At 57.0% G+C, this 21,457-nt stretch overlaps 2 protein-coding genes across 3 annotated transcripts; both read left to right on the top strand.

Annotated features, from left to right (window-relative positions):
• The first annotated feature begins 617 nt into the window (after positions 1 to 617).
• CDC34 (cell division cycle 34, ubiqiutin conjugating enzyme) lies at positions 618 to 8,664 on the top strand. Its single transcript, XM_033134878.1, has 5 exons — positions 618 to 866; positions 3,821 to 3,907; positions 3,991 to 4,088; positions 4,778 to 4,912; positions 7,578 to 8,664. The coding sequence occupies exons 1-5, from the start codon at positions 690 to 692 to the stop codon at positions 7,789 to 7,791; spliced, it is 711 nt and encodes a 236-aa protein (XP_032990769.1). The 5' UTR covers positions 618 to 689; the 3' UTR covers positions 7,792 to 8,664.
• Positions 8,665 to 12,908: 4,244 nt separating this feature from the next.
• Positions 12,909 to 17,607, top strand: GZMM (granzyme M). Of its 2 annotated transcripts, none has more exons than XM_033134806.1 (5): positions 12,909 to 12,992; positions 15,262 to 15,385; positions 16,442 to 16,577; positions 16,678 to 16,941; positions 17,333 to 17,607. In XM_033134806.1, exons 1-5 carry the CDS (start codon positions 12,929 to 12,931, stop codon positions 17,504 to 17,506), a joined length of 762 nt encoding a protein of 253 aa, XP_032990697.1. In that variant the 5' UTR covers positions 12,909 to 12,928; the 3' UTR covers positions 17,507 to 17,607. The 2 variants fall into 2 exon arrangements, with proteins under 2 accessions (XP_032990697.1, XP_032990696.1); XM_033134805.1 differs by having other exon boundaries at positions 15,262 to 15,421.
• The last annotated feature ends 3,850 nt before the right edge of the window (positions 17,608 to 21,457 follow it).

The raw sequence follows: 21,457 nt of genomic DNA, 5'->3' as shown, positions 1-21,457 counted from the left end.
CTCCCCATCGGCTCCGCGTCCTATTTTCTCGCTCCAGAGATTCGGAAAAGGAGTCCACCAGTCCCCCTCAAGGATGGGGAAACAGGCTCAGGGCCGGCAGGTCGCGGAGGCCAAGACTCGCCGCACCGCTGGACCCCGCCTGTCCGGGACCAGCTCCCAACTCCCCGGCCCCGCCCCGCGCCGGAGACGTCACAAAAAAGGCCCCAAAAGCCTGGCGGGCGGGGCTGGGGCCGCGCAGCCCAAACCTGCCCACCTCTCTGCGCACAGGCGTCGGGGTGCTCGTCGGAGCAGGGTCTGCGGCGGCCTCCTAAAGATTCGAAAGAGCCAAGGCGCTTGCGCGCTCGGCCCCCTCCCTCCCCGCTGTCGCGCTCGGCGGTTCAGGAAAGGCAGAACTCTATTTCCCGGTGTGCCCCGCGGGTGCGCAGGCGCAGTCGGGTCCTGGCCGCGGCGCGCAGGCGCGGTCGGGGCCCGGCGGCGGCGCGCGGGCGCAGCGCGGGGCGAGGCGTGTGGGCCGGGCGGAGGGGAACGCCGGGCGGGAGGCGGCGTCAGAGCGAGTGGAGCGTTCGGGGGCCCCGGGCGGCGGCGGTGGCGTAGAGGAGGAAGGCAGCCCCGGCCCCGGCCCGTCCCGCGCCCCCGCGGCGGCCCCGCGGCCCAGCGCGCCTTCGACCCCGGGCCCGTCCGCCGCCGCCATGGCCCGGCCGCTGGTGCCCAGCTCACAGAAGGCGCTGATGCTCGAGCTCAAGGGGCTGCAGGAGGAGCCGGTAGAGGGCTTCCGCGTGACCCTGGTGGACGAAGGCGACCTGTACAACTGGGAAGTGGCCATCTTCGGGCCCCCCAACACATACTACGAGGGCGGCTACTTCAAGGTGAGCCCGCAGCTCAGTGCGGACGCCGCGACCCTTGTCCTCTCGGGCTGGCCCCTCCACATCTGCCCGAGGCCTCCGCGCCCTCGCTGGAGGTCCCTCCATCACCCTTCTCGGGCCCCAGGAGTCCCCAAGGGCCTCCTAGTCTCCCTAAAGCAGAGTCAGGCTTCCCGGAGAGAAGGCCCGGGGCCATTCCTGTTGTGTTTGTGTGTGGTTCTCGCTTCCCTCACGCCTGGGAAGGCTCAGTCCCGTGTGCCCCCTCCTTCGGCGCTGCCCTGCGGGAGGTGAAAGGGGAGCCCTAGCTGACCCAGCCTTCTGCTGCCTTCCCTGCCCCCGGAAGAGGCAAAGAGGCCTCCCCAGAACCAGCAAGCACCGTTGTTGGGGTACACCGGCCTTGGGGGAGGGAGCCCAGCGCGGGTGGGGGTGGGGCAGTGGCTGGGCCACTTGGCTACTTGCTCGGGTTCCAACAAAGGCCTAGATGGGGCTTTGGCAGCCAGGACCTGCTTGGAAAGCAGCCACCCTTGCTGGTAGCAGTGGGCCAGGTCCTTTCAGCTTCATCCCGAGCTTTACATAACCGGTTTTCTCTGGAAGATTGAGGCAGAACCTTCACTCCCGCCCTACACCCTCTCCCTGCGAGCCACACTGCAGAGGTGCCCACAGGGACCCCAGGCGTCTGGCCCCTGCCAGCATCCCAGACCCTGGCCTCAGAAGCTCCGGCCCCTCCATCACCACCCCAACTGGCCTTTCTCAGGCTCTCCTGAGCAGGTGGCTTCTTGGGGCCAGAATCTCACACTCTGGGCCATTTCTTTTGCCCTATGTGGTGGCTTAATTGTAAGCAGTTCCCTTTTGTTGTTGTGGGGATCAGGGAGGTGGGTGCTTTTTCTGGGACTGGTGTGACAAAGGATTCAGGCCAAAACCTGGGCAGCTTTCTTGACCTCATGATCTGAGCCCAGAGGTGGCCTTGGAAGGACTCCTCTCAGATCGCAGTTCTTGGCTTCTTGAGCCAAAGGGACAAGGCAAGGGGTCTCCCTGTGGGAGAGGTGAGGAATGAGCCATCAGCGTAGGAACACACCCCATCACAGCCTGCCAAGAGCCCGCCGGCCCTGCCAGGTTCAGCCTGGCTGGGAGGCCTGGGTGGGGAGCAGAAACCACAGCTAGGCCGGGCTGCCCAGACAGATTTCTCTGATTTTGCTCTTTTGGCTAATATTTTAGCCAGTCTATTCAGTGGCCTAGTCTGCTGGGGGTGCTTCCTAGATGCTGGGTTGTGATGGGAGGAGGAGTGTGAACAGTCCTGGGCTAAGTTCTATGTCTGGAATCCCGCCTCCCCATGCAGAGAATGGATTTGGGTCTGGTTTCAGAAAGGTTTAACCAGCTTCCTCCCCAGCTTCTTTTGTCTGCCCTGGAGAACAGCCGGCTCTGAGGATCAGGGAGTGCTCAGAATCCAGATAACGAAGTCCTACCCGGAGGCCAGGCCAGGCCAGGAGTGTAAGCAAGGTTGCAGGTCTGAGAGGAAAGGACAAGGGTGTCTGGCTGTTGCTCACTAAGTGGTTGCAAGGGACTGTGGGTAGAGCCTCCCAGGCTGTTGGGGGGATAATCCTATTTACTTAGAAAAGAATGGATTGAGGAGGAGGTGCTGCGAGACTTGTATCACATCTGCCATAGGGTCTGTCCTCAAGGAAGCCAGCGTAGGGCCCAGGGTGGTTCTGCCATCCACCCGATTCTCCCGCCTGGGTCCCAGTGAGGTCAGGTGGGGCATGAAGGAAAGACCCTCTTCCGCAGGAGATGTGGAAATGCAGGGGTGGGAAGTGTCCATGGGCCACCATCACCACTTCCCAACCACTTCCTGTAGCCCAGCCGCGCCCACTTCTCCTTTGTGAGCTGTAGGAGCACTCAGCCTGGGACAGGCCTCCGGGCAACTGACAGACTTGCTGTGTGCCCTTGGGCAAGGTGCTTTCTTCCTGAGCCTCGGTTTGCTCAGCGGGAATACAAGACACGGTGGGTGCTTGGTGCGGGGGAGGACTATTCCACTGAGGGGGCCTCAGCTGTTCTTGGGTTCATCACTTAGAAACCCAGCACTGGGCTTGGGGACCACAGGGCAGGTGCTGAAACCCAGGTTCCAGGCCTGCTCTGCAGCCATGGCCAGTGACCTCCACAGGTTCACCCAAGAACAGAGGGACTTGGCCCAAATGCCCTGAGTGGCCCCCAGCCTGCTCGCTCTGAGAGCCCAGAGCACTGCCAGGATCCAGGCCAAACGTCACTAAGCCTGGGACTGTAGCTGAAGCAAGCAAACGCAACTTCCTTACCTGCTGATCCCGTGCAGCTCTGTCACCTGGTTAGGTGGTCCTCCCTCGTCTACCCCGTGACCTTCTTGTCTGCCTTCCTGACCTGCCCTCCCCGAGACGGACACCTGTGGGCAGAGAGCCTGCCCACTCAGCGCTGACTCATCTCCCACGGGGCCCGCACAGCTAGGTGTCAGGAGGACTCGCCAAGTGCACGCATCTATTTTAATCCTCCCCACAGCCCAGAACCTGAGGCGGGTGTCCAGCGCCCAGCTGGAGGCTCCCAGCCCCAGACCCTGCCAATCTATGTAGCTGTGTGTGGGTCTGAGCCCTCCTACTGGCCTGGGCCCGAACGGACTCGGAGCTGCTCCCTGGGCAGGTGCCCATGCTCCCCAGTGCAGGGTGGGGGCCAGGATCAGCTCAGGTGACCCCAATGAAGCCTCAGGTAACCTGCTGTGCACCTGATCCCAGGTCCGTGAGGAGTGTGGGCTGCAGGCGGGGTCTGTAGTGACTCGTACCCACACGCGTGTCCATCCCAGGCTGATGTCCTCATTTACGTACGTGTTCATGGGCGGAGCCCCCAGGTGGCTTATCCTGTCCGGACTGAACCCACACACAACGCTGAGGTGACAATGGGGCTGGCCCTGGCTGAGCCTCCTGCTTTCTGCCCACTCCCAGGCACGCCTCAAGTTCCCCATCGACTATCCTTACTCCCCACCGGCCTTCCGCTTCCTGACCAAGATGTGGCATCCCAACATCTACGAGGTGAGCCTGCCCCTCCCAGCCTCTGTAGTGGGGGCAGCAGGGGCTGGTGTGGGCACTGACCCTGCCCTCCTGTCCCCGCACAGACGGGGGACGTGTGCATCTCCATCCTGCATCCCCCTGTGGATGATCCCCAGAGCGGGGAGCTGCCCTCCGAGCGTTGGAACCCCACCCAGAATGTCAGGTGAGCTGGGTAGCAGGTAGAACCCCGCCCCCAGCATTCCTGACCTTGCTAGAGTTCTGGGGACAGACATGTAGAGACACCTCCTTGCAGTGCTGTGGTACCTGGAAACTGGCCATCTGCAGGGTGCTGGGGCCCCAGGAGCCAGTGCAATCTCCGCTGGCCTTGCCTCTCATCTCTTGACACCCCTGCCCCACTCACTGGGAATCCTGTGTGCATATCCGGCTCTGGGGTCACCCCTCGTTCCTCAACCCCCACTGAGACCCGCCAGCTCCATCCTCGGCTGACCTCTCACCCTGAGTGGGCCACCAGCCCAGGCCATGGTAAAAGATGGTGGCACATGGGGACCCACTTGCCAGGCAGAGCTCTAGGGGATAGAGAGAATTGTGCTTCAGGTGGAAGGAAGGTAGTCCTGTCCAGGGACGTGGGCACGAGGCAAAGGGCGGGAGGAGGCCGGCAGCAGGGTGAAAAGTCCAGACAGATGTCGCCCATGGCGTTGGGGTGGCTTCAGGGTGTGTCCAGAAGCTCCCCCATGACTCAGGCCAGAAATCTGGGGCTCTGGACATCCTCCCATCAGGGGTGGTTTGGGGGGCCGTGTTTGGCCTGTGGTGCCTGGGGCAGTGTCGGTCCCGGGAGGGTGCGGCCGATGAGGATCCCCGCGGCCCCCACCCGCTGCCTCCGTGTTCTCCCAGGACCATCCTCCTGAGCGTCATCTCCCTCCTCAATGAACCCAACACCTTCTCCCCGGCCAACGTGGACGCCTCAGTGATGTACAGGAAGTGGAAGGAGAGCAAAGGCAGGGACCGGGAGTACACAGACATCATCCGGTGAGGAGGCTCCCGTGTCTGCTGGGTCACAGGCAGGCCCCGAGGCTGTGGGGTGGGGAAAGGCGCAGCCAGATAGGAGCCCAGCCCGCTGCTTTTCTCCTGGGGTTTTTTAGAAAAGGGGGTGTTTTCCTTTCCTTTGCACATTTTGAAATATCTCAGTCATGCACGTCCGTGTATTTACTGTGGTCCGTAGATATACCATGTATGTGCGTGTTGGGGTGAGGGTGCATAACACACGGGCTTGATAGTGTGGCCCAGAAATAGACACGCAGGTTTCCAGCAGCTCCTCCTGGGCTTCCTTTGCCCCTTGCTCCCCTCTCGCCCTCCCAGGCAGTGCCTCTGAGGATGGCAGTGGTCCTGTCACATGGGCCCATCTCTGTGTGTCCAGTGAACGGGGGTGTGGTTTGCCTGTCTGGGCATGTGCGTGTCCTCCGTTGCTTGCTTCTGCCCCTCGCCCGTGTTTCCCGCAGTTGTTTTTCATGTCAATGAGACCGGGCTTTGTGCAGGGTTTTCTCTTTCCCTCTTAATAATCTGGGAACGTCACCTAACGTTTGTAATTTTGAAATTTGGAATCATTTCTAAAGGCTGAAAAACCATCATGGTATCAACATATTTAGAAAATAGCCTTCTTTTATAAAACACAATTTTTTCTTCTGCTTATAAAGCAACACGTTGCCTAAGGATTTGCCAGAATCAGCATCCCCTTGTCTCAGTTGTTCCCAGGGCTTTCCTGTCATGAACAGGGCGGCAACATTACAGAGCGGGTCCTCAGCAATGCGGGAGCTGCCCTGGGTGTGCGAGCCAGCAGCTTTCGCCCCAGGCGGTGTGACCCGTTCTGTCTGCCTCGTTTGTTTGTCATGTTACGTGAGCTGCTGTGTCCATTGTCGATTGTCACTTTTCATCATAGGGTTTACTGACTTATTTTATGACAAGCAGCCCTTCATTACGTTTTTTTCCAAATACGTTTTAAGTTAGACACATCCCTACCTTAGACCCAGCCGTTCCAAGCCTAAGTATTTAGCCCAGAGAAACTGGACCCGCGTTCACACCAGCACCCATGCAGATGTTTTCAAAATAGCCTTCGTTCGCCATAAACAGGCAACGATCCAAATGTACGTCAGCAGGTGAAGGGGAATAAGCCGTGGCCTGTGCACATCGCCGTGAGGCAGTGTCTCCAGGCGCTAAGCTGCCGAGAGAAGCTGGGCAAACGTGGGCAGGAATGTGGGGGCCTCCTGGGGCAGTGGGCACGTGCACGAGCTCATGTGTGGGATGCTTTCACAGCCACATGTGGATCAGCTCATTTGTGACGCTGTGCATGGGTGCAGTTTGTCATAAAGCTATGGAAACAACGAGCAATGAGAAGGCAAAAGGCACGTAGGTGCAAGTATTATACAAGCAAAAAACCTCGCGATCCTAACACGTAACCGTTAACGTTTGGGTATATCCTTCTAGACTTTTATCTGAAAAATGGGACCACAGTGCAAACGCCACTCTGTCACCAGCTTTTTGTCAGGTTTGCTGCGGTGTCATGTACAGTAAAGCTCGTCCTTTTTTGGGGCTCAGTTCGGTGCGTTTTGATGTGACTGCATCCCTCTGGCCCGGACAGACTAGAGAACCACCTTTTGTAGGTGCCTGACCTCGGGCTGTCCGGGCGCTGGCCTGCCGTGGCCTGCTCGCTCCTGTCTCCACACGGTCGTCTTCACTGCACCGAGCTGCTCGCTGGTCACGTGGTCGTCATACTGCCCCGCTTTGCCTGGTCCTGTTTTATGTGTGTCGTGCACACGGCAACGGGGCACAGGGCTTTGTCCAGCCTTGTCTGTCCTGGGGTCCCCCTCCTATTTACTTCCAGGGTTTTTTTTTGTTATTTTTGTTTTTGCCAGTAATGTGTGTCGGCTTCCTGACATTGGCTTGGCCTGTTTTTGCTGGCGGTTCTATGGTGTTTTACATAAGAATTTTCTAAACGATTTTGACGCACACGTGGCCCCAGGGAGCCCATGAGTGTACTGGGTGAACTCTCCTTGCCTCTGCGTCTCCCTGGCATCCCTGATGTTGGGCGGTCACAGCTGACTGTAGCACTCAGGAATGGCTGTGATGGATGGACGATGCTGGCCCGCCCCACCCCGGCAAACACTGCCTGCTCCGCCGCCAGCCTGCTGCACAAGCCTCTGGGCACAGGCTGAGCGCGCTCACACCTCCACCAACTCTTCCTGGCTGCCCACGAGGCCCTGAAATGGAATCCAGACTATTTTTATCCCTGCAGACTCCCTGTGGGCCAGCTCACATGTGCCCACGTGGGAAGCCGAGCTGGCTAGGCCTGCCTGTTTGCTCACCCCCACCCGTGTCCCCGCAGGTGACACGGGCTTAGAGGTTTCCACGTCTGCGGATCAGTCTGGTGGGGTTCCTGTCTCAGAGGTGCTTTGTGCTGGGACTAGGGCGTTAGGCCGTCAGGTGTGTGTGCCATGGGTTGCCACCTCCCTGTCACCTCACTTGTCCCCCCTGCCTGTAAACCTCACCCAGTGCCTCCTGTGCAGGGCAGTGCTCTGTGCTGCTCCTGAGTGAGCCTGTCGCTCCCTACCCTTCCCTGGGTACGGGTCCTGACTCGGGCGTCTCCCCCCAGGACGCAGGTGGTGGGTACGTGTCCTAACTCCCACTCGTCTCCCCCCAGGAAGCAGGTCCAGGGGACCAAGGTGGATGCGGAGCGGGACGGCGTGAAGGTGCCCACCACGCTGGCTGAGTACTGCGTGCAGACCCGGGCTCCAGCACCCGATGAGGGCTCAGACCTGTTCTACGACGACTACTACGAGGAGGCCGAGGCCGAGGCCGAGGCCGACAGCTGCTTCGGGGACGACGAGGACGATTCCGGGAACGAGGAGTCCTGACAGCGTGTCCCCCACCGAATAAACGCACAGATTTTACCTCACCAGGCCCAGACTCTGTGGGCTCTCGGGCACCTCGTGACGTGACGCCAAGGTCACCTCAGGGAGGGGGCCTTGCGCTTGCACTCTCCTTGGTCTTGCTTTCCTTTCCCATGTTTGCTCTGGGTGCTCCTTGGCTTCAGAGGAGGGGCCTCACTTGTGCTGGGCACCTGGCGGGCAGGCCTGGGATCCCAGACCCCACCCCGTCTGCCGCCCCACTGGCTGGAGCCAGAGACTTGGGGATCCCAGTTAGTGGACTGATTAACTTGTGGTCATCTCTTCCTTCTGCTTTGGTTTGTTTGGAATCTAAATAAAACGACTTTATGAGAAGCCAGAGAACCAACCTCTCCTTGGTCTCCCCAAAGGACATTGGGGGCCAGGAGGCCAGGCCTAGTGCCAGCAGCACTGCATGCGTGGGACGCAGAGGCATGCCCAGCGTCTGGGGATGTGGGCCCCAAGGGTCCTGAGCCCCAGGACAGAAACAACCAGCACCCCTCAGGTGGCTGCACCAGCTGCCTGCAGATGCCACACCTACCATCCCCCCGGCGTCACCCAGGCCTCTGGCTTTATTTCTGTGTAACCAGAAAGTCAGGAGCAGGGTGGATAGCATCATCAGGACGAAGGCCCAAGTGGGACCTGACCCGACTGGTCGCTGCAGCTGGAGCCCAGGTGACCGCCCCACAGGTGAGAGACAGGTACACCCCAGGGCCACGTCCAGCCTCACGGCACCCACTGAGCTGCCCTGGCCCACAAGTGCAGCTTTCACGGCTGGCCTCGATAGTTTTGGGTTTTTTTAACATGAATGATTTTCCTACATTAAAATGTGGAAGGTTTCACCCAGTCGTCTCCATTTCTGGCTTTCCTTGTATCTGGCTTGTGGGCAGCACAGGGCCAGGGAGGGGCCACTCGGATGTATGCCTCGCCGTCCTCCCCTGCACGCTGGTGTCTTCGGCCAGGTTTGAGCAGAGTCTGGCCTCCATGGCAGCCACACCCATTCCCTTTTGTTCACTTGGTTCAAGGTGTCTCTGAGTCCCACTGTGCATTACCAGGACCCAGCCCCTGGAGCATCCACAGTTGTACCCGTTCCCTTGTTTCAGGCCCTGGGCATGTGACCCTCTCTAAGCACTGCAGGCCCGTGGCCAGGCCAGCAGCCTCCTGGTGCCTGGGCCTGGGGTGTACAACTTCCCTTCCTCTTCTGGGGAGGCATTTCCTGAGGGGACTGAGTCCGCTTCTGCACTTGGAGGGCAGTGGGACAGCCATTTCCTGTGAACCCAGCAAGTGGCAGAGAGACGGAAGGGCCTCCTGGTGTCCCAGAGCCCGGCCTGCACTAGGAGACCCTGATGTCAGCAAACCAGAATCACAGGCCAGACCTGCCACACCCACTTCTCTACTGTCTGGGGCTGTTCTAGAGGGCGGCTGCAGACTGAGTACTTGCAAACCGGACTGTCTGGCCCAAAAGGCCAAGGATACTTAGTCTGGCCAACTGCTGTCCTAGAGTCACGCCGCCCCTGTGGCTACCCCCGTGGAACTTGTAGGTCAGGCCTCTGCTCTGCCTTGGATGGTTTCTCCCTGTCCCACACTGCTGCTGCAGAATACGCCACCCGAACTTAGTCACATGGCACCACCACCTCTTTATGCTCAGATTCTGTAGGTCAGGAATCAGGTGCTTGTCCACTCTTCATCTCTAGGTGACTGGAAACCTGGGGCCTGGGGTCATCAGGAGGTGTCTTCACTCATGTCTGGTGCCTGGGCTAGGGTAACACTAGGGCTTGGCTCTGCAGGACTGAGTGCGCACACGTGACCTCCCCACGTCTACCACTTGAGCTTCCTCACAGCATGGCGGTGCAGGCTCCATGATGACAGTTCCAGAAGGCGGTCACATGGTGCCACTTCTGCTGCTACAAGATTAGTCGGAACAGACATGAGCCCACCTAGATTCAAGGAGAGGGGACGCAAACCCCCCCCCATTGATAGGAGCAGTCACCATGAATCACGGGCCATGTTGTAAAACGGCCACAACCTTGTTCACTTCTCCACTCTCAGACTGTATCCCACACGATTGCCAAAGAAGACTTTGCACCCACAGATCTGACTACAATATCCTAGGCCTCTAGGTTCAAATCCTGTAACCTAGCCAAGGATAAGTGGCTTCAACATTCAGAACTTCAGTGTTCTAAGTTATAAAATGGGGATAATAATTAGAGTTGCCCAGTTAAATTTCAATTTCAGGTAAACAACAAGTAGTTTTTATTTTATTAAAGGGTATCTCATGCACTATTTGGGACATAACTTACACAAAACAAGTATTCATTGTCTATCTGAAATTCAAATTTACCAGGCACCCTATATTTTATTTGCTAAATCTGACCACCCTAACACTAATGGAACCTAATTCCTGGGATTGTTAAGATTAAGCAAGACAGAACCTGTGAATATATAATATATATATATATACATATATATATACGCATATATATACACACACACACACACATACACACACACACGCACGTGCACATGCATACATACATACTGGGGGTGCCAAAAATGTGTACAAGTGGACATTGGTCAACGTAGCTCATGCAGTAGTTCGCCTTAATCAGAAGTGTCTGGACACTGATGGTAACCACTTTGAGCACCTCTTGTAACTGCAGAAGTCAAACGTGACTTGTATTTATCTTTTGTTATCGGTGTATATTGATGATTACAATTTTAATATAGTTTTCCTTTCTTAAAATGTATACATTTTTTTGGCACCCTCTGTATATATGTAAATTTTTCTTAAACGTGTTGACTCCGAAAAGAATATCTGCCAAGAAGGACTCCTTGTGGTTAACTGGGCCCAGATTCATAACCAGAGTCAAACAGCCATTGTTTACAGGGGCTTCTCACCCAGGCTGCATGTTTGCTGTTAGAGAAAATCCACAGACTGGGCTGCCAGCCTCCTGCACTGTGCTCCTGCAGGGCGAGTCAACCCTTCCTTACAAGAGAGCTCCTAGGATGGAAGTTTGACCATTAGGACCCAGACTTTTCCTGTCCAATCAGCGCTGTGCAGCTATATCCTTTCTGCATCTTAGCTGACTAATCAGAGTGGCTCTATTCTGACCAGACTGAGGATTTGGAGTCCTTATTTGCATAGAAATGGGCCAACTGGGGACTGGAGGTGGAAACTGACATTTGAGTCAGCTTCCCCACTCCCACCCCACTAGGGCACTTTTCTGGTGGAGGTGGTTTGTCATACTGGGGCTGTCACACTGGGCCACCTCACCTGGGCTAGGCTGGCTGGGCTGTCCCATGGTTGTGCCGTATCACAGTTGAGCTGTTTGCACTGAATAAAGTCCTTCCTCACCACATCCCAAATGGGGATTCCTATTGGCATTGAAGTAACCACAAGCTTAGGTTGACAAAGTCATCCCTACCTAGTGTCACAGACTCTACTGGGTGGAGACAGAACTCCAGAGCCAACTGTGCCAGACGCCATCAAACGAGAGAATGGGTGGGGACTTGCCTCCAGAGTCCCAGCACATAGATGAGTTTGTCTGCCACCTCTCCTTTGTCATGACCCTTGCAGTAGCCCAGGACAAAATGCCCACCTCAAACTGACTTGAGCACAAAGGAATTTCACTGGTTTCTGTGAGTCACAAGGCTGGGGCTTCAGGCACAGCCAGATCCAGGCAGTAGTTCTGTCCAGACTCTGTCTCCCCAGCAGCAGACTAACAGCACCAAAGATGCCCATGGACTCACCCCAGAGTCTGCATCTCTAGAAGTTGGGAAAGGCACTGACGATTCTCCCCTGGATCCCCAGGGCCAGCAGCCTTGCCCACACCTGGGCTTAGCCCGTTGGGGCCCACTTACTGCTTCTGGCCTCCAGACTAAGAGAAGAAGCTTGTGTGGTTTCAGGCACGGAATGTGAGGTGGTTTGTTAGTTTGTTAGAGCTGCAGGAGGAAACAGCCCCATGCTCAGCTTCCTCCGTGCAGGTCTGCAGGCCTCGTTCTCAGGTGGGTTCCTCTCACCTTGGGGCCACCCCCCAGGCTGACACCCTTGCAGCTTCAAGTCCAGAACAGAGTGAGGGCTGTTTCTGAAAAGTCCCAGTAAAGGAAACCCAGGCCATGGTCCTTACCGAGCCTGCTTAGGGCCCCTCCACCCTGAACCAACCCCTTGTAGACAGGGGGTGGAGCAATCTGATTGTCAGGGCTGGGTCACGTGGGTGGGGCAGGGCTGAGTAGTGGATGTGAGGGATTGAGGTGGGAAGCCCCAGGGAGCCAGCACCCTCCCCCTCCCTGCCTGGCCAGGGCAAGCATCACTAATGGATACAACTTGGATTTGTGACCACTCCCCTAAGTGCTCAGAGCACACAGCGTTTGTACCATCTTTACTCATAATAACCAAAGGCTAGCAATAGCCCAAATATCCGTGGACGTATGAATGGATAAACAAAATGTGGTGCATCCATACAGTGGAGGGTTACTCAGTCATGAAAAGGAAGCACTCTGACACCTGCTGCAGCGTGGACGGACCGAGGACATGATGCTCAGTGATATAAGCCAGTCACAGACGGACAAACACTGTGTGATCCCACTCACAGGAGGTCCCCAGAGGGGTCAGATTCATAGAGACAGAGACTAGATGGTGGGGGCCAGGGGCTGGGGGAGGGCAGGGGAGTGAGAGTTTAATTAATGGGGACAGAGTGTCAGTTTGGGAAGATGGAAAGTTCTGGAAATGATGGTGGGATGGCAGCACAATTATGTGAATGTACTTAATGCCACTGAGCTGTGAACTTAAAAATGGTTAAAATGTTAAAGTTTATGTTGTGTCTATTTTGCACCATAAGAGAATGGGGCCAAATAAAACAATCACTTTAAAACTATACACATAAAAACCCCTGTGTATGAGATGGGGGTTGAACACGATAGGAGATGACGAGGAGGAATTTTTCAGGTGTGATGTGGTTTTGTCTGCAGAGAACACTCTCTGAAATGCTTGGGGGTGACAAACCAGCTGGGGGCTGTGTGTGCTCTGGAGCGTGGAGCTGTGAATGTCCCCTCCCCCATAGGAAGGGGTGGGTGGGGTGTGGGAGGCGCCGGGGGCCCAGGCAGCACTATGGAGGCCCCCTTATGTCTGCTTCTGCTGCTGGTGCTGGTGGCCTCAGGGACCCTGTGTGCAGGTGAGTGGAAGCGGAACAAGGAGGTTTGGCGTTCGGGGGTCCATGGGTGGGTGTCAGAACAGATATTGGAAACAAGTCCCCTGTCCTCAGAAGGGGACTGCTGGAAGATATGGCGGCTGCTCTGAAAAGGAAGCAAGGCCTGAGCCAGGGCCCTGGGGTACAGGAGAGGTCACTTCAGGCCAGAAGGTATTTTTCATTTCAGTCTTACAGAGAGAACTCCCATCTGCTCTTGCCTGGGTTCCTTGGTTGTAAACATTTCGCCAAGGCTCCCTCCCCGTCCCCATGCTAGGTATCTGTGCATGGTATCGATGCGTAGTTTATTTTCCTGAACCGTTGGAGAGGGAGTTGCAGGCACACTGCCCCTCTGTTTTTTGAGAACAAGGACATTCCCTCAACCACAGAAGGCGGGGCGCAGTCTGGCTGTTTGCCTCCCGGTAGCAGGGTCCATAGCCACATGTGTACACAACCCCAGGTTACACAGCAGGAAGCCATGGCCCAGCGTTATGCATCCTGCCCAGAATGCCCAGCTAGGAAGCTAGAATTTGAGTGCCCCCGCGACTGCTCCCCCAAACCATATATGCTTGACAAGGGCTGGGTACCGGGGAGCATGAGATGAAACACAGTGGGTAGTGGGCAGCCCAGAATTCTGGCCAGGATGGATGAGAATGTCTCTGTGATGAATTGGGGATCCAGCGGGTGAGGCAGCCAATCATTCACCTATCATCGTTTTTTCCTTCCTTCCTTCTTTCCTCCCTTCTTCCCTTCCTGCCTTCCATCATCCATCCATCCATCCATCCATCACGCATTCATCATTTATCCATCATCCATCATCCATCCATCATCCATCACCCATCGATCATCCATCCATCATGCATCATCCATGCATCATCCATCCACCTATCCATCCACATGTGCTAAGCACATTCTGTTTGGGCCTGCTGTGAACAAGACAGGCCTAGGGCCTGCCCTTAGCAGCTCGTGGGGATAGAGGGCAGTCGGCCAGTCTATGTGAGTGCTAGGAAGAGAGCAGAACAGAGTACGGGGAAGAGGGTTATATTAAGGAAGTCTGGGGAGGGTGTCTCTGAGAAGACTTTTGAGCAGATGCCCAGTGAGGAAGCCAGACTTGGGAATGTCTGGGGGGAAAGGCCCTGAGATGGGACTGGAGGCAGTGTCCTGGAGGAAAAACAGGGCGGCCTGTGTGGCTGCAGTGGAAAGTGGGGGCGTGGAAAGGAGGCAGGGCGAGCTGATGTGGGGCATGGGGCGTTTGGATGTCTGAGCCGTTGTGGGGGTCATAGGAAGATTTTGAGCTGATTTCATTAAACGAACTTTTCATCAATCCTTTTCAATTCATGATTGGTTTTAAAACAATTTTTATAATATCTTTATTGAGATAGAATTCACATGCCACACAGTTCACCCTTCTAAAGTGCATAATTCAGTGGTTTTTAGCACATTCAGAGTGTTATGCAACCAGCACCTCTACCTAATTCCAGAACATTCCATCACCCAAAAGAAGCCCTGTCCCCATCAGCAGTCATCCCCCACCCCCTCCCCCAGCCCCTGACAACCACGAACCCACGTCCTGTCTGTGGACGCGCCTGTTCTGGACGTTTCCCATAAGTGGAATCACACACTATGTGGCCTTGTGTGTCCGGGTTCTCTCATGAGCCCCGTGTGTTCAGGGTCCATCCACGTTGTGGCGAGTGTCAGCGCCTCCCTCCTTTTCACAGCCGTGTAACACTCCATGTGTGTGGATGGGACATGTTGTTTGTGTGTTCATCCATGGGTGGTTGTGTCCACCTGTTGGCCACTGTGAATTGTGCTGCTATGGACGTGTATGCACAAGATTTCTGTGGACAAGCGTCTTTATTTCTCTTGGAGGGGAGTTGCTGGGACGGGTGGTGACTGTTGAACCTTTGTAGAACCGCCAGATTGCTTGCACGGTGGCTATCTCATTTTACATCCCAACCAGGGGTGTGAGGGTCCAGTTTCTCCACTTTAAACAGCCCCTCTGGCTGCATGGGGGCTACACTGTGGTGCCCAGGGCGGTCCTGATGGGGCCCAGAAGCAAGGGATGGGGGTGGATGCCAGATGGTCACATGCTGGTGATCACGATGTGGGGGTGAAGGATGGGGCGGGGTCACATGGGGAGGGACAGAGGGGACTGTGTTAGGGGGTTAACCTCAGGGTCCATGCCCTAGACCTGGGGTGGGAAGGTCATGGTGAGGTGAGGCACCCAGCTAACCTGGCTCTCTGTCTCCCTCCCCAGGAGACGACACAGCTGAAACCCTCATCATTGGGGGTAAGGAGGCTGTCCCCCACTCCCGTCCATATATGGTCTCGCTGCAGAAAGCTGGTGCCCACCTGTGTGGGGGAGTCCTTGTGCACCCACGGTGGGTGTTGACAGCTGCCCACTGCGTGACCCAGCCGTGAGTGACCCTGCCCTTCCCAGCCCCTCTGCATCCCAGGTGTCCCCGAATCCATCCCACAGTCCCCTGTCCCATTCTCACTAGGGGTGGGTCCTGAGAGACTTATGCCAATTGTAGGGATATGGGGGTCCCCTATCCTCTCCTGGGATTGCTGAGGCAAGTGTTCATGACATTGACCACAGGCCTGCATACGTGACATGAGGCTGTGGGATTCCTGGGGAGGCTTTACTTGCTACAACAAAGTGCCTTCCCACCAGATGGAGCTGGGCCTCTTGTGACACCCAGGAATGTGTATCCCACTGTGGCCACAGGGTAGAGCCAGCCTACGAGGGTGGCAGAACCAACCCAAGAAGCCACCAAATAAAGCCATCCTGGAGCTGCCCTGCCTCTGGCCTGGCCAATACTAAAGGGTGCAGATCAAACCTGCTGAAGTGGCCAGGGGGTCCGTTGGCTCACGTAACTGAAAAGTGTAGTGGCAAAGAGGGCTTTGGGCCCAGCTCAGTCCAGCTACTCATGTGAGGGGGCAGGAGCTGGCCCATCTCTCAGCTCTGCTGCCGGGTCCTTTGTCTGCATTATCAGGAAGGTTGTCACGTGGTGGCCAGGTTGGGCCCCGGAGAGCCTGTTGAAAGAGCTTCTTTCTATGTAGTTTGGGTGAAGTTCTGATGGGCCCAACGTAAGTCACGTGCGAGCCTCGGAACATGTCGTCACTGTGGTTGGGGCATCATGTACACACTGGATGAGGCTGAGGACCCTGTGGAGGGGCCAGCACTTTGAACACACGCAAGCCTGCCCCTGGCCAGGACTGGACTGGAGTCTGGGGCGGGCTGGGAGCAGGGCCATCTTCCTGGAGGAGGCGGGAGGAGGCTGACTGAGAAGGAGATGGGAAGGACCAACCAGGGGCGGGGCGGGGACACAGCGAGTAACCCCTGGCCTTGCCTTGAGTGCAGCAGAGGATGGGGGCGGGGACAAGGCCTAGGGTGTGGGGAATCCCCAGGCTGCCCTGACCCCTGCCGCCTGCAGGACCCAGCTGCTGAGGCTGGTGCTGGGGCTGCACACGCTCAGAGAACCCGGCCTGGCCTTGCGATTGAGTGCGGCAGTCCTGCACCCCAAGTACAAGCAGCCGCCCTATCTGGAGCATGACCTCGCGTTGCTTAAGGTGCGGAGGATGGGGGTGGGTGTAGGTGGGCAGGAGGGATGACAGAGCCCAGGCCCCAACCCTACTGCCCTTCCACACCCACCCCTTCTTGTTGCTGTAGCTGGAAAGGAAAGTGAGACACAGCAGGACCATAAGGCCCCTGGCCCTGCCCCCCGGGCGCCAGAAAGTGGCGGCAGGCGTGCAGTGCAGTGTGGCTGGCTGGGGGCTGACCCAGCAAGATGGGCAGCTGGCCAGAGTGCTGCGGGAGCTGGATGTACACGTGCTAGATGCCCGGATGTGCAACAACAGTCGCTTCTGGCACGGTGGCATCACCCCTGACATGCTCTGCCTGGAGGCCATGTCAAGGAACTGGGCCCCCTGCAAGGTGAGGGGCATGGGGGACAGCCCACAGCCAGGGGCAAACCAGAGACCCCACTCGCCCCCTTCTCTGAGATCGCTAGCATTAGCCCATTTCTCAGATGCAGAAACTGAGGCACAGAGGTTAAATGACTTGCCCACCGTCACACAGTCAGGGGGAGGTGGAGATGGGGTTTGAACTGTAGCACCAGAAAAATGGTCATGGCATGGATACACTTGTGCAAAGGCCCTATGGTGGGAAAAAGGAGCAAATGAAAAGTGGGGACAGGAGCAGTGAGTTGTGGGACCAGGCTGTATAGCCATGTGGGGTCTGTCCTGGAATCAGCTCCCGCCCCCAGGGATAATCAGGCCCGCTCCAGCGGGCACTGAGGGTGACCTGTGTCCCTTGGCTCTGGCAGGGGGACTCAGGCGGGCCCCTGGTGTGCAGCAAAGGCAAGGTGGCTGGAATCCTGTCCTTCGCCTCCCAGGACTGCACTGACATCTTCAAGCCTCCTGTGGCCACTGCCCTGGCCCCCTACGTGTCCTGGATCAAGAAGACCATCAGCCGCTGGCCGGTCCCATCTCAGGCCTGAAGCTCCAGGATAACCCTGATTCCCTCACTTGCGGGTCCTTCCTTGCAGGGTTATAGGGAGGAGTGGAGAGGGGAGTGGCCACAGCTCAGAGGACCAATAAATCGTAGTAAAGAAAGCGTAGGAGTCCTGCCTGGGTCCTGACCCCACTGGTGCCGTGCTGGCTGTGCGGCCTGGGACAAGCCTCAGTTTTCCCACTGATGAAACAGAGGTTGCAATTTTGAGGCTGCTGGAGGGAGCCCAGCATCAGGACAGGGTGGGCATCTCCCAGGAGGGGCTCCAGGGTGGAGCACCAGAGGACAGCAGTGTTGGGGGCCAAGGCCAGAGCTTGGTGGCCAGGTGGTCTGGGCGCTGGGGGTGGGGTGGGGGTCACCAAGCAAAAACACCCCAGAATCTTCTTCCTCTTTCCTGTTTGGTAAATCTTTACAGTTTGAGATACAATTCACGTGCCGTACAACGTACCCGTTAAAGGTGTACAACTCAGCAGTCTGCAGCCCATTTCACAACATGTGCACCCATCCCCACTCTAGTTCCAGAACACTCCCATCACCCCAGGACGACTCCTTGTGCCCATTAGCGTCGCGCCGCGTCCCCTCCTGGAGCGCCTGGCACTCATTCCTTTTAAACAGCTTTATGGAGCTAGGGTGCACGCACCACACAGATCACCCACTTAAGGGGTACAATTGAGTGGGTTTGGCGTATTCACAGACACCGCCATCACCGCAGTCAATTTTAGGACATTTTCATCACCCCAGAAAGAACCGCAGGCCCTTTAACTGTCTCTGCCCCCACCCCCAGCCCTAACCACCCGTCTGCGCTGAGTCTTTCTCCCTGTTGTCTTCATTTCTAAAGGCCGACCAGCAGTGGTGGGGTCACTGCAGGCAAAGAAATAGTGGCGAGCGTTTCACAGGGTCCCTTCTTCCCTCTTTGTGGCTGTGTCTGAAACCCGAGTCAGGGACTTGGGTTCCTTTCTGTTGCCCTGGGCACGTGGGCCGGGTGTTCACATCAGCCCGCACAGCGCAGAATAGAAAAGTGGAACTTGCCGAAGAGTCCTCGATGGCCTCAGAACCCGAGGCCGTGAGGGCCCTGTGCCGGGGCGCCCTGTCCCAGTGGATACGGCCAGGCTCAGGGAACTAGCACAGCTTCCTGGTTCCCGGTCTCCTGGCTGTAACGGTGCCCTGTGTTGTCCCTCATCTGCCCTGTGCTGGGCCGTCTGGAGCAGCCCTGGAGGGGGCAGGCAGGCAGCTGCTTAAATTAGGGGCTTGTCCTGGAGGTTTTCAGAAAGACACACCATGCCCCTTAGCTGTCACCTCCCACCGTCTTCCCAGCCCCTGACAACCGTGAACCCACTTCCTGTCCCTGTGGACGCGCCTCTTCTGGACATTTCACATAAGTGGAATCCCACACTGTGTGGCCTTGTGTGTCCGGCTTCTCTCATGAGCACTGTGTGTTCAGGGTCCATCCACGTTGTGGCGAGTGTCAGCGCCTCCCTCCTTTTCACGGCCGAGTAACACTCCCCAGTGTGGATGGGCCGTGTCATGTTTGTCCCCCACCTGCCCATGGACGTTGGGGCTGTTTCTCTACCTCTTGGCCCTGAGTACTTCGTGGTCTGACCTGTCTGGCTGCCTGTTTCCTGCACTGACCCTTCCACAGACACGCACTGTCACAGCCCCACCAGCATGTTGGCCCCTGCGCGTCTCTGCAGGAAGTTTTGGTTTTCATTATTCTTCAACATCCTGGAGTAAGACTGGTTTAGGGGCAGGAAGCCCAGCGAGGAGTGGACAAGGAGTGCTCAGAGGCCAGCAGCTTCCTCCCCTTGTCCCCCAGAAGTTAGAGGTCCCTGTCCCCTCGGCAGGGTCCTGGCCTGGCTCCGATTGCATGGAGATCAGTGGAGGTCAGGCCAGTGTTTGGAGAGCTGGAACCACTCTAAGGGGGAAGGCTTATCTTGCCTTCTCAGCTGTTCCTTCCTGGCCCAACTGGGTCCCCACTCCTCCCCCAGGTGGGCCTGGGAGGGGGCTTAAAGGGACAGAGCAAGCCACCAGCTCAAATCAGATGTTCTGGGTCTCCCCTCAGGCTGGCAGGCAGGAAGGTGCCAAGGAAGCCCCTGTCCCTCCTGGGGACTCAGGTGTCAGAAGGGCACAACCAAGTGGGCCGTGCTCAGATCTCTGAAGGTATCGAGAGGAGTGAGGCAATGCCACTGAATGACTTTCCCTGTGCGGCTGGAACAAAGCACCACAAACCAGGAGGCTCAGAGCAATGGAAACTTACTCTTCCACCTTCCTGGGGCCACATGTCCGAGATCATGGTGTCACAGGGCCTCCCTCCCTTGCGAGGCCCCAGGGGAGGGTTCTTCCTGCCTCTCCCAGCTTCTGGGGGCTCCTGGGCTGGTGGCTGCATCCCTCCCATCTCTGCCTCTGTCTCCATGAGGCTTCTCCTCTGTCTGTCTCAGCTTCTGCCTCTTATAAGGACGTTCACTGTCATTGGTTCAGGGCCGCCCTAAACCAATGGTTAGGATACAGGATAACCTCATCTCAAGACCCTGAACTTCATTACATCTGCAAAGACCATTTCTCCAAATATGGTCCTGTTCACAAATATGGTCCTGCGGTGGGGACACCATCCAACCCACTGTGTCATCCTGTTCCCTGCCCAAGTCCACTCCTAACCCGCTCAGGCCCCTTCCCCATCATTGGCCGCGAACCTCTCTACAACACACAGCTCATGATGACCCTCCCTTCCTCAAATCCCTCCCAGGGCTCCCAAGCACCCTGAGAATAAAATGCACCCTCCTCCCTAGTCACCACCTTTCAGAAAAATGCACAGAGGTGGTTGAGCTGGAACATCTCAGTGTGGACGGAGGCATGGGAGGTGTGAGGAGAGTGAAAACCCTATACCCTCTTCTCTCCCTATGTCTGAGTTCAAAAGGTTTCATAAGAAAAGGTGGAAAGCAAACAAACCAAAGCCCACACCCTGTGAAGGCACAGTGGCTAGTACCCTGAGTGTGAGGGGATGAGCCAGGCAGTCACCTGGGAGGGGCAGGCTGGCGTCAGGCACAGCCCAGGGGCCAAGCCTTGGAGGCAGGAAATGGTGCCCAGTGCCCATTGCCTGTGAGGCTGCAGCAAAAGGCATGGGGGAGGTGGAGGGTGCTAACGGGTCAGAGGGCCAGGCTTGAGGCTGCTGGGAGGGCTTGGGCTTTCACTGCAAGCCAGAGTTGCTGGAACAAGGAAGGAAGGGCTCCCGGCCTTCTTTTGGTGTCCGGGGGAGGCCCGTCTGCTGCCCCGGCAAGCTGGAGACACAGGCCGGAGAAGATAACTGCTTGCCTTGCCCTTCTGTCCAGGCAGGAATCCAGGTCCATCCCTCAGAGGGGGCAGGTGAGGGATGACCTCTCCCATCTGGACAGGGTCACTGCTATGTGTAGATGGGCGCACAGCATGAGATCTCACACGTGGGCACGGGACAGACATGAGGGCAGAGAGTGACCAGTGCAACGAGGAGAATTGCAAAGGGGGATAGGGCCACACTGCTTTCCACTGGGTCAGATGCCAATGGAATACCAGACCCCCAGTTGAATTTGAGTTTCAGATCATGTTTTTAATGTCAGTACATTCTAGATACTGCATGGGATATACTTATACTAAAAAATTACTGATTTAAAAAATCTGAAACTCGGGCCGGCCCAGTGGCTCAGGTGGTTAGAGCTCCGTGCTCCTAACACCAAAGGCTGCCGGTTCGATTCCCACATGGGCCAGTGGGCTCTCAACCACAAGGTTACTGGTTCAATTCCTCGAGTCCCGCAAGGGATGGTGGGCAGCGCCCCCTGCAACTAAGATTGAACACGGCACTGTGAGCTGAGCTGCCGCTGAGCTCCCACATGGCTCAGTTAGTTGGAGCGCGTCCTCTCAAGGACAAGGTTGCCGGTTTGACTCCCGCAAGGGATGGTGGACTGTGCCCCCT

This window comes from Rhinolophus ferrumequinum, chromosome 18, assembly GCF_004115265.2.
Source record: "Rhinolophus ferrumequinum isolate MPI-CBG mRhiFer1 chromosome 18, mRhiFer1_v1.p, whole genome shotgun sequence".
Classification (NCBI taxonomy): domain Eukaryota; kingdom Metazoa; phylum Chordata; class Mammalia; order Chiroptera; family Rhinolophidae; genus Rhinolophus; species Rhinolophus ferrumequinum.
This window is presented reverse-complemented; position numbering and strand designations above follow the sequence as displayed.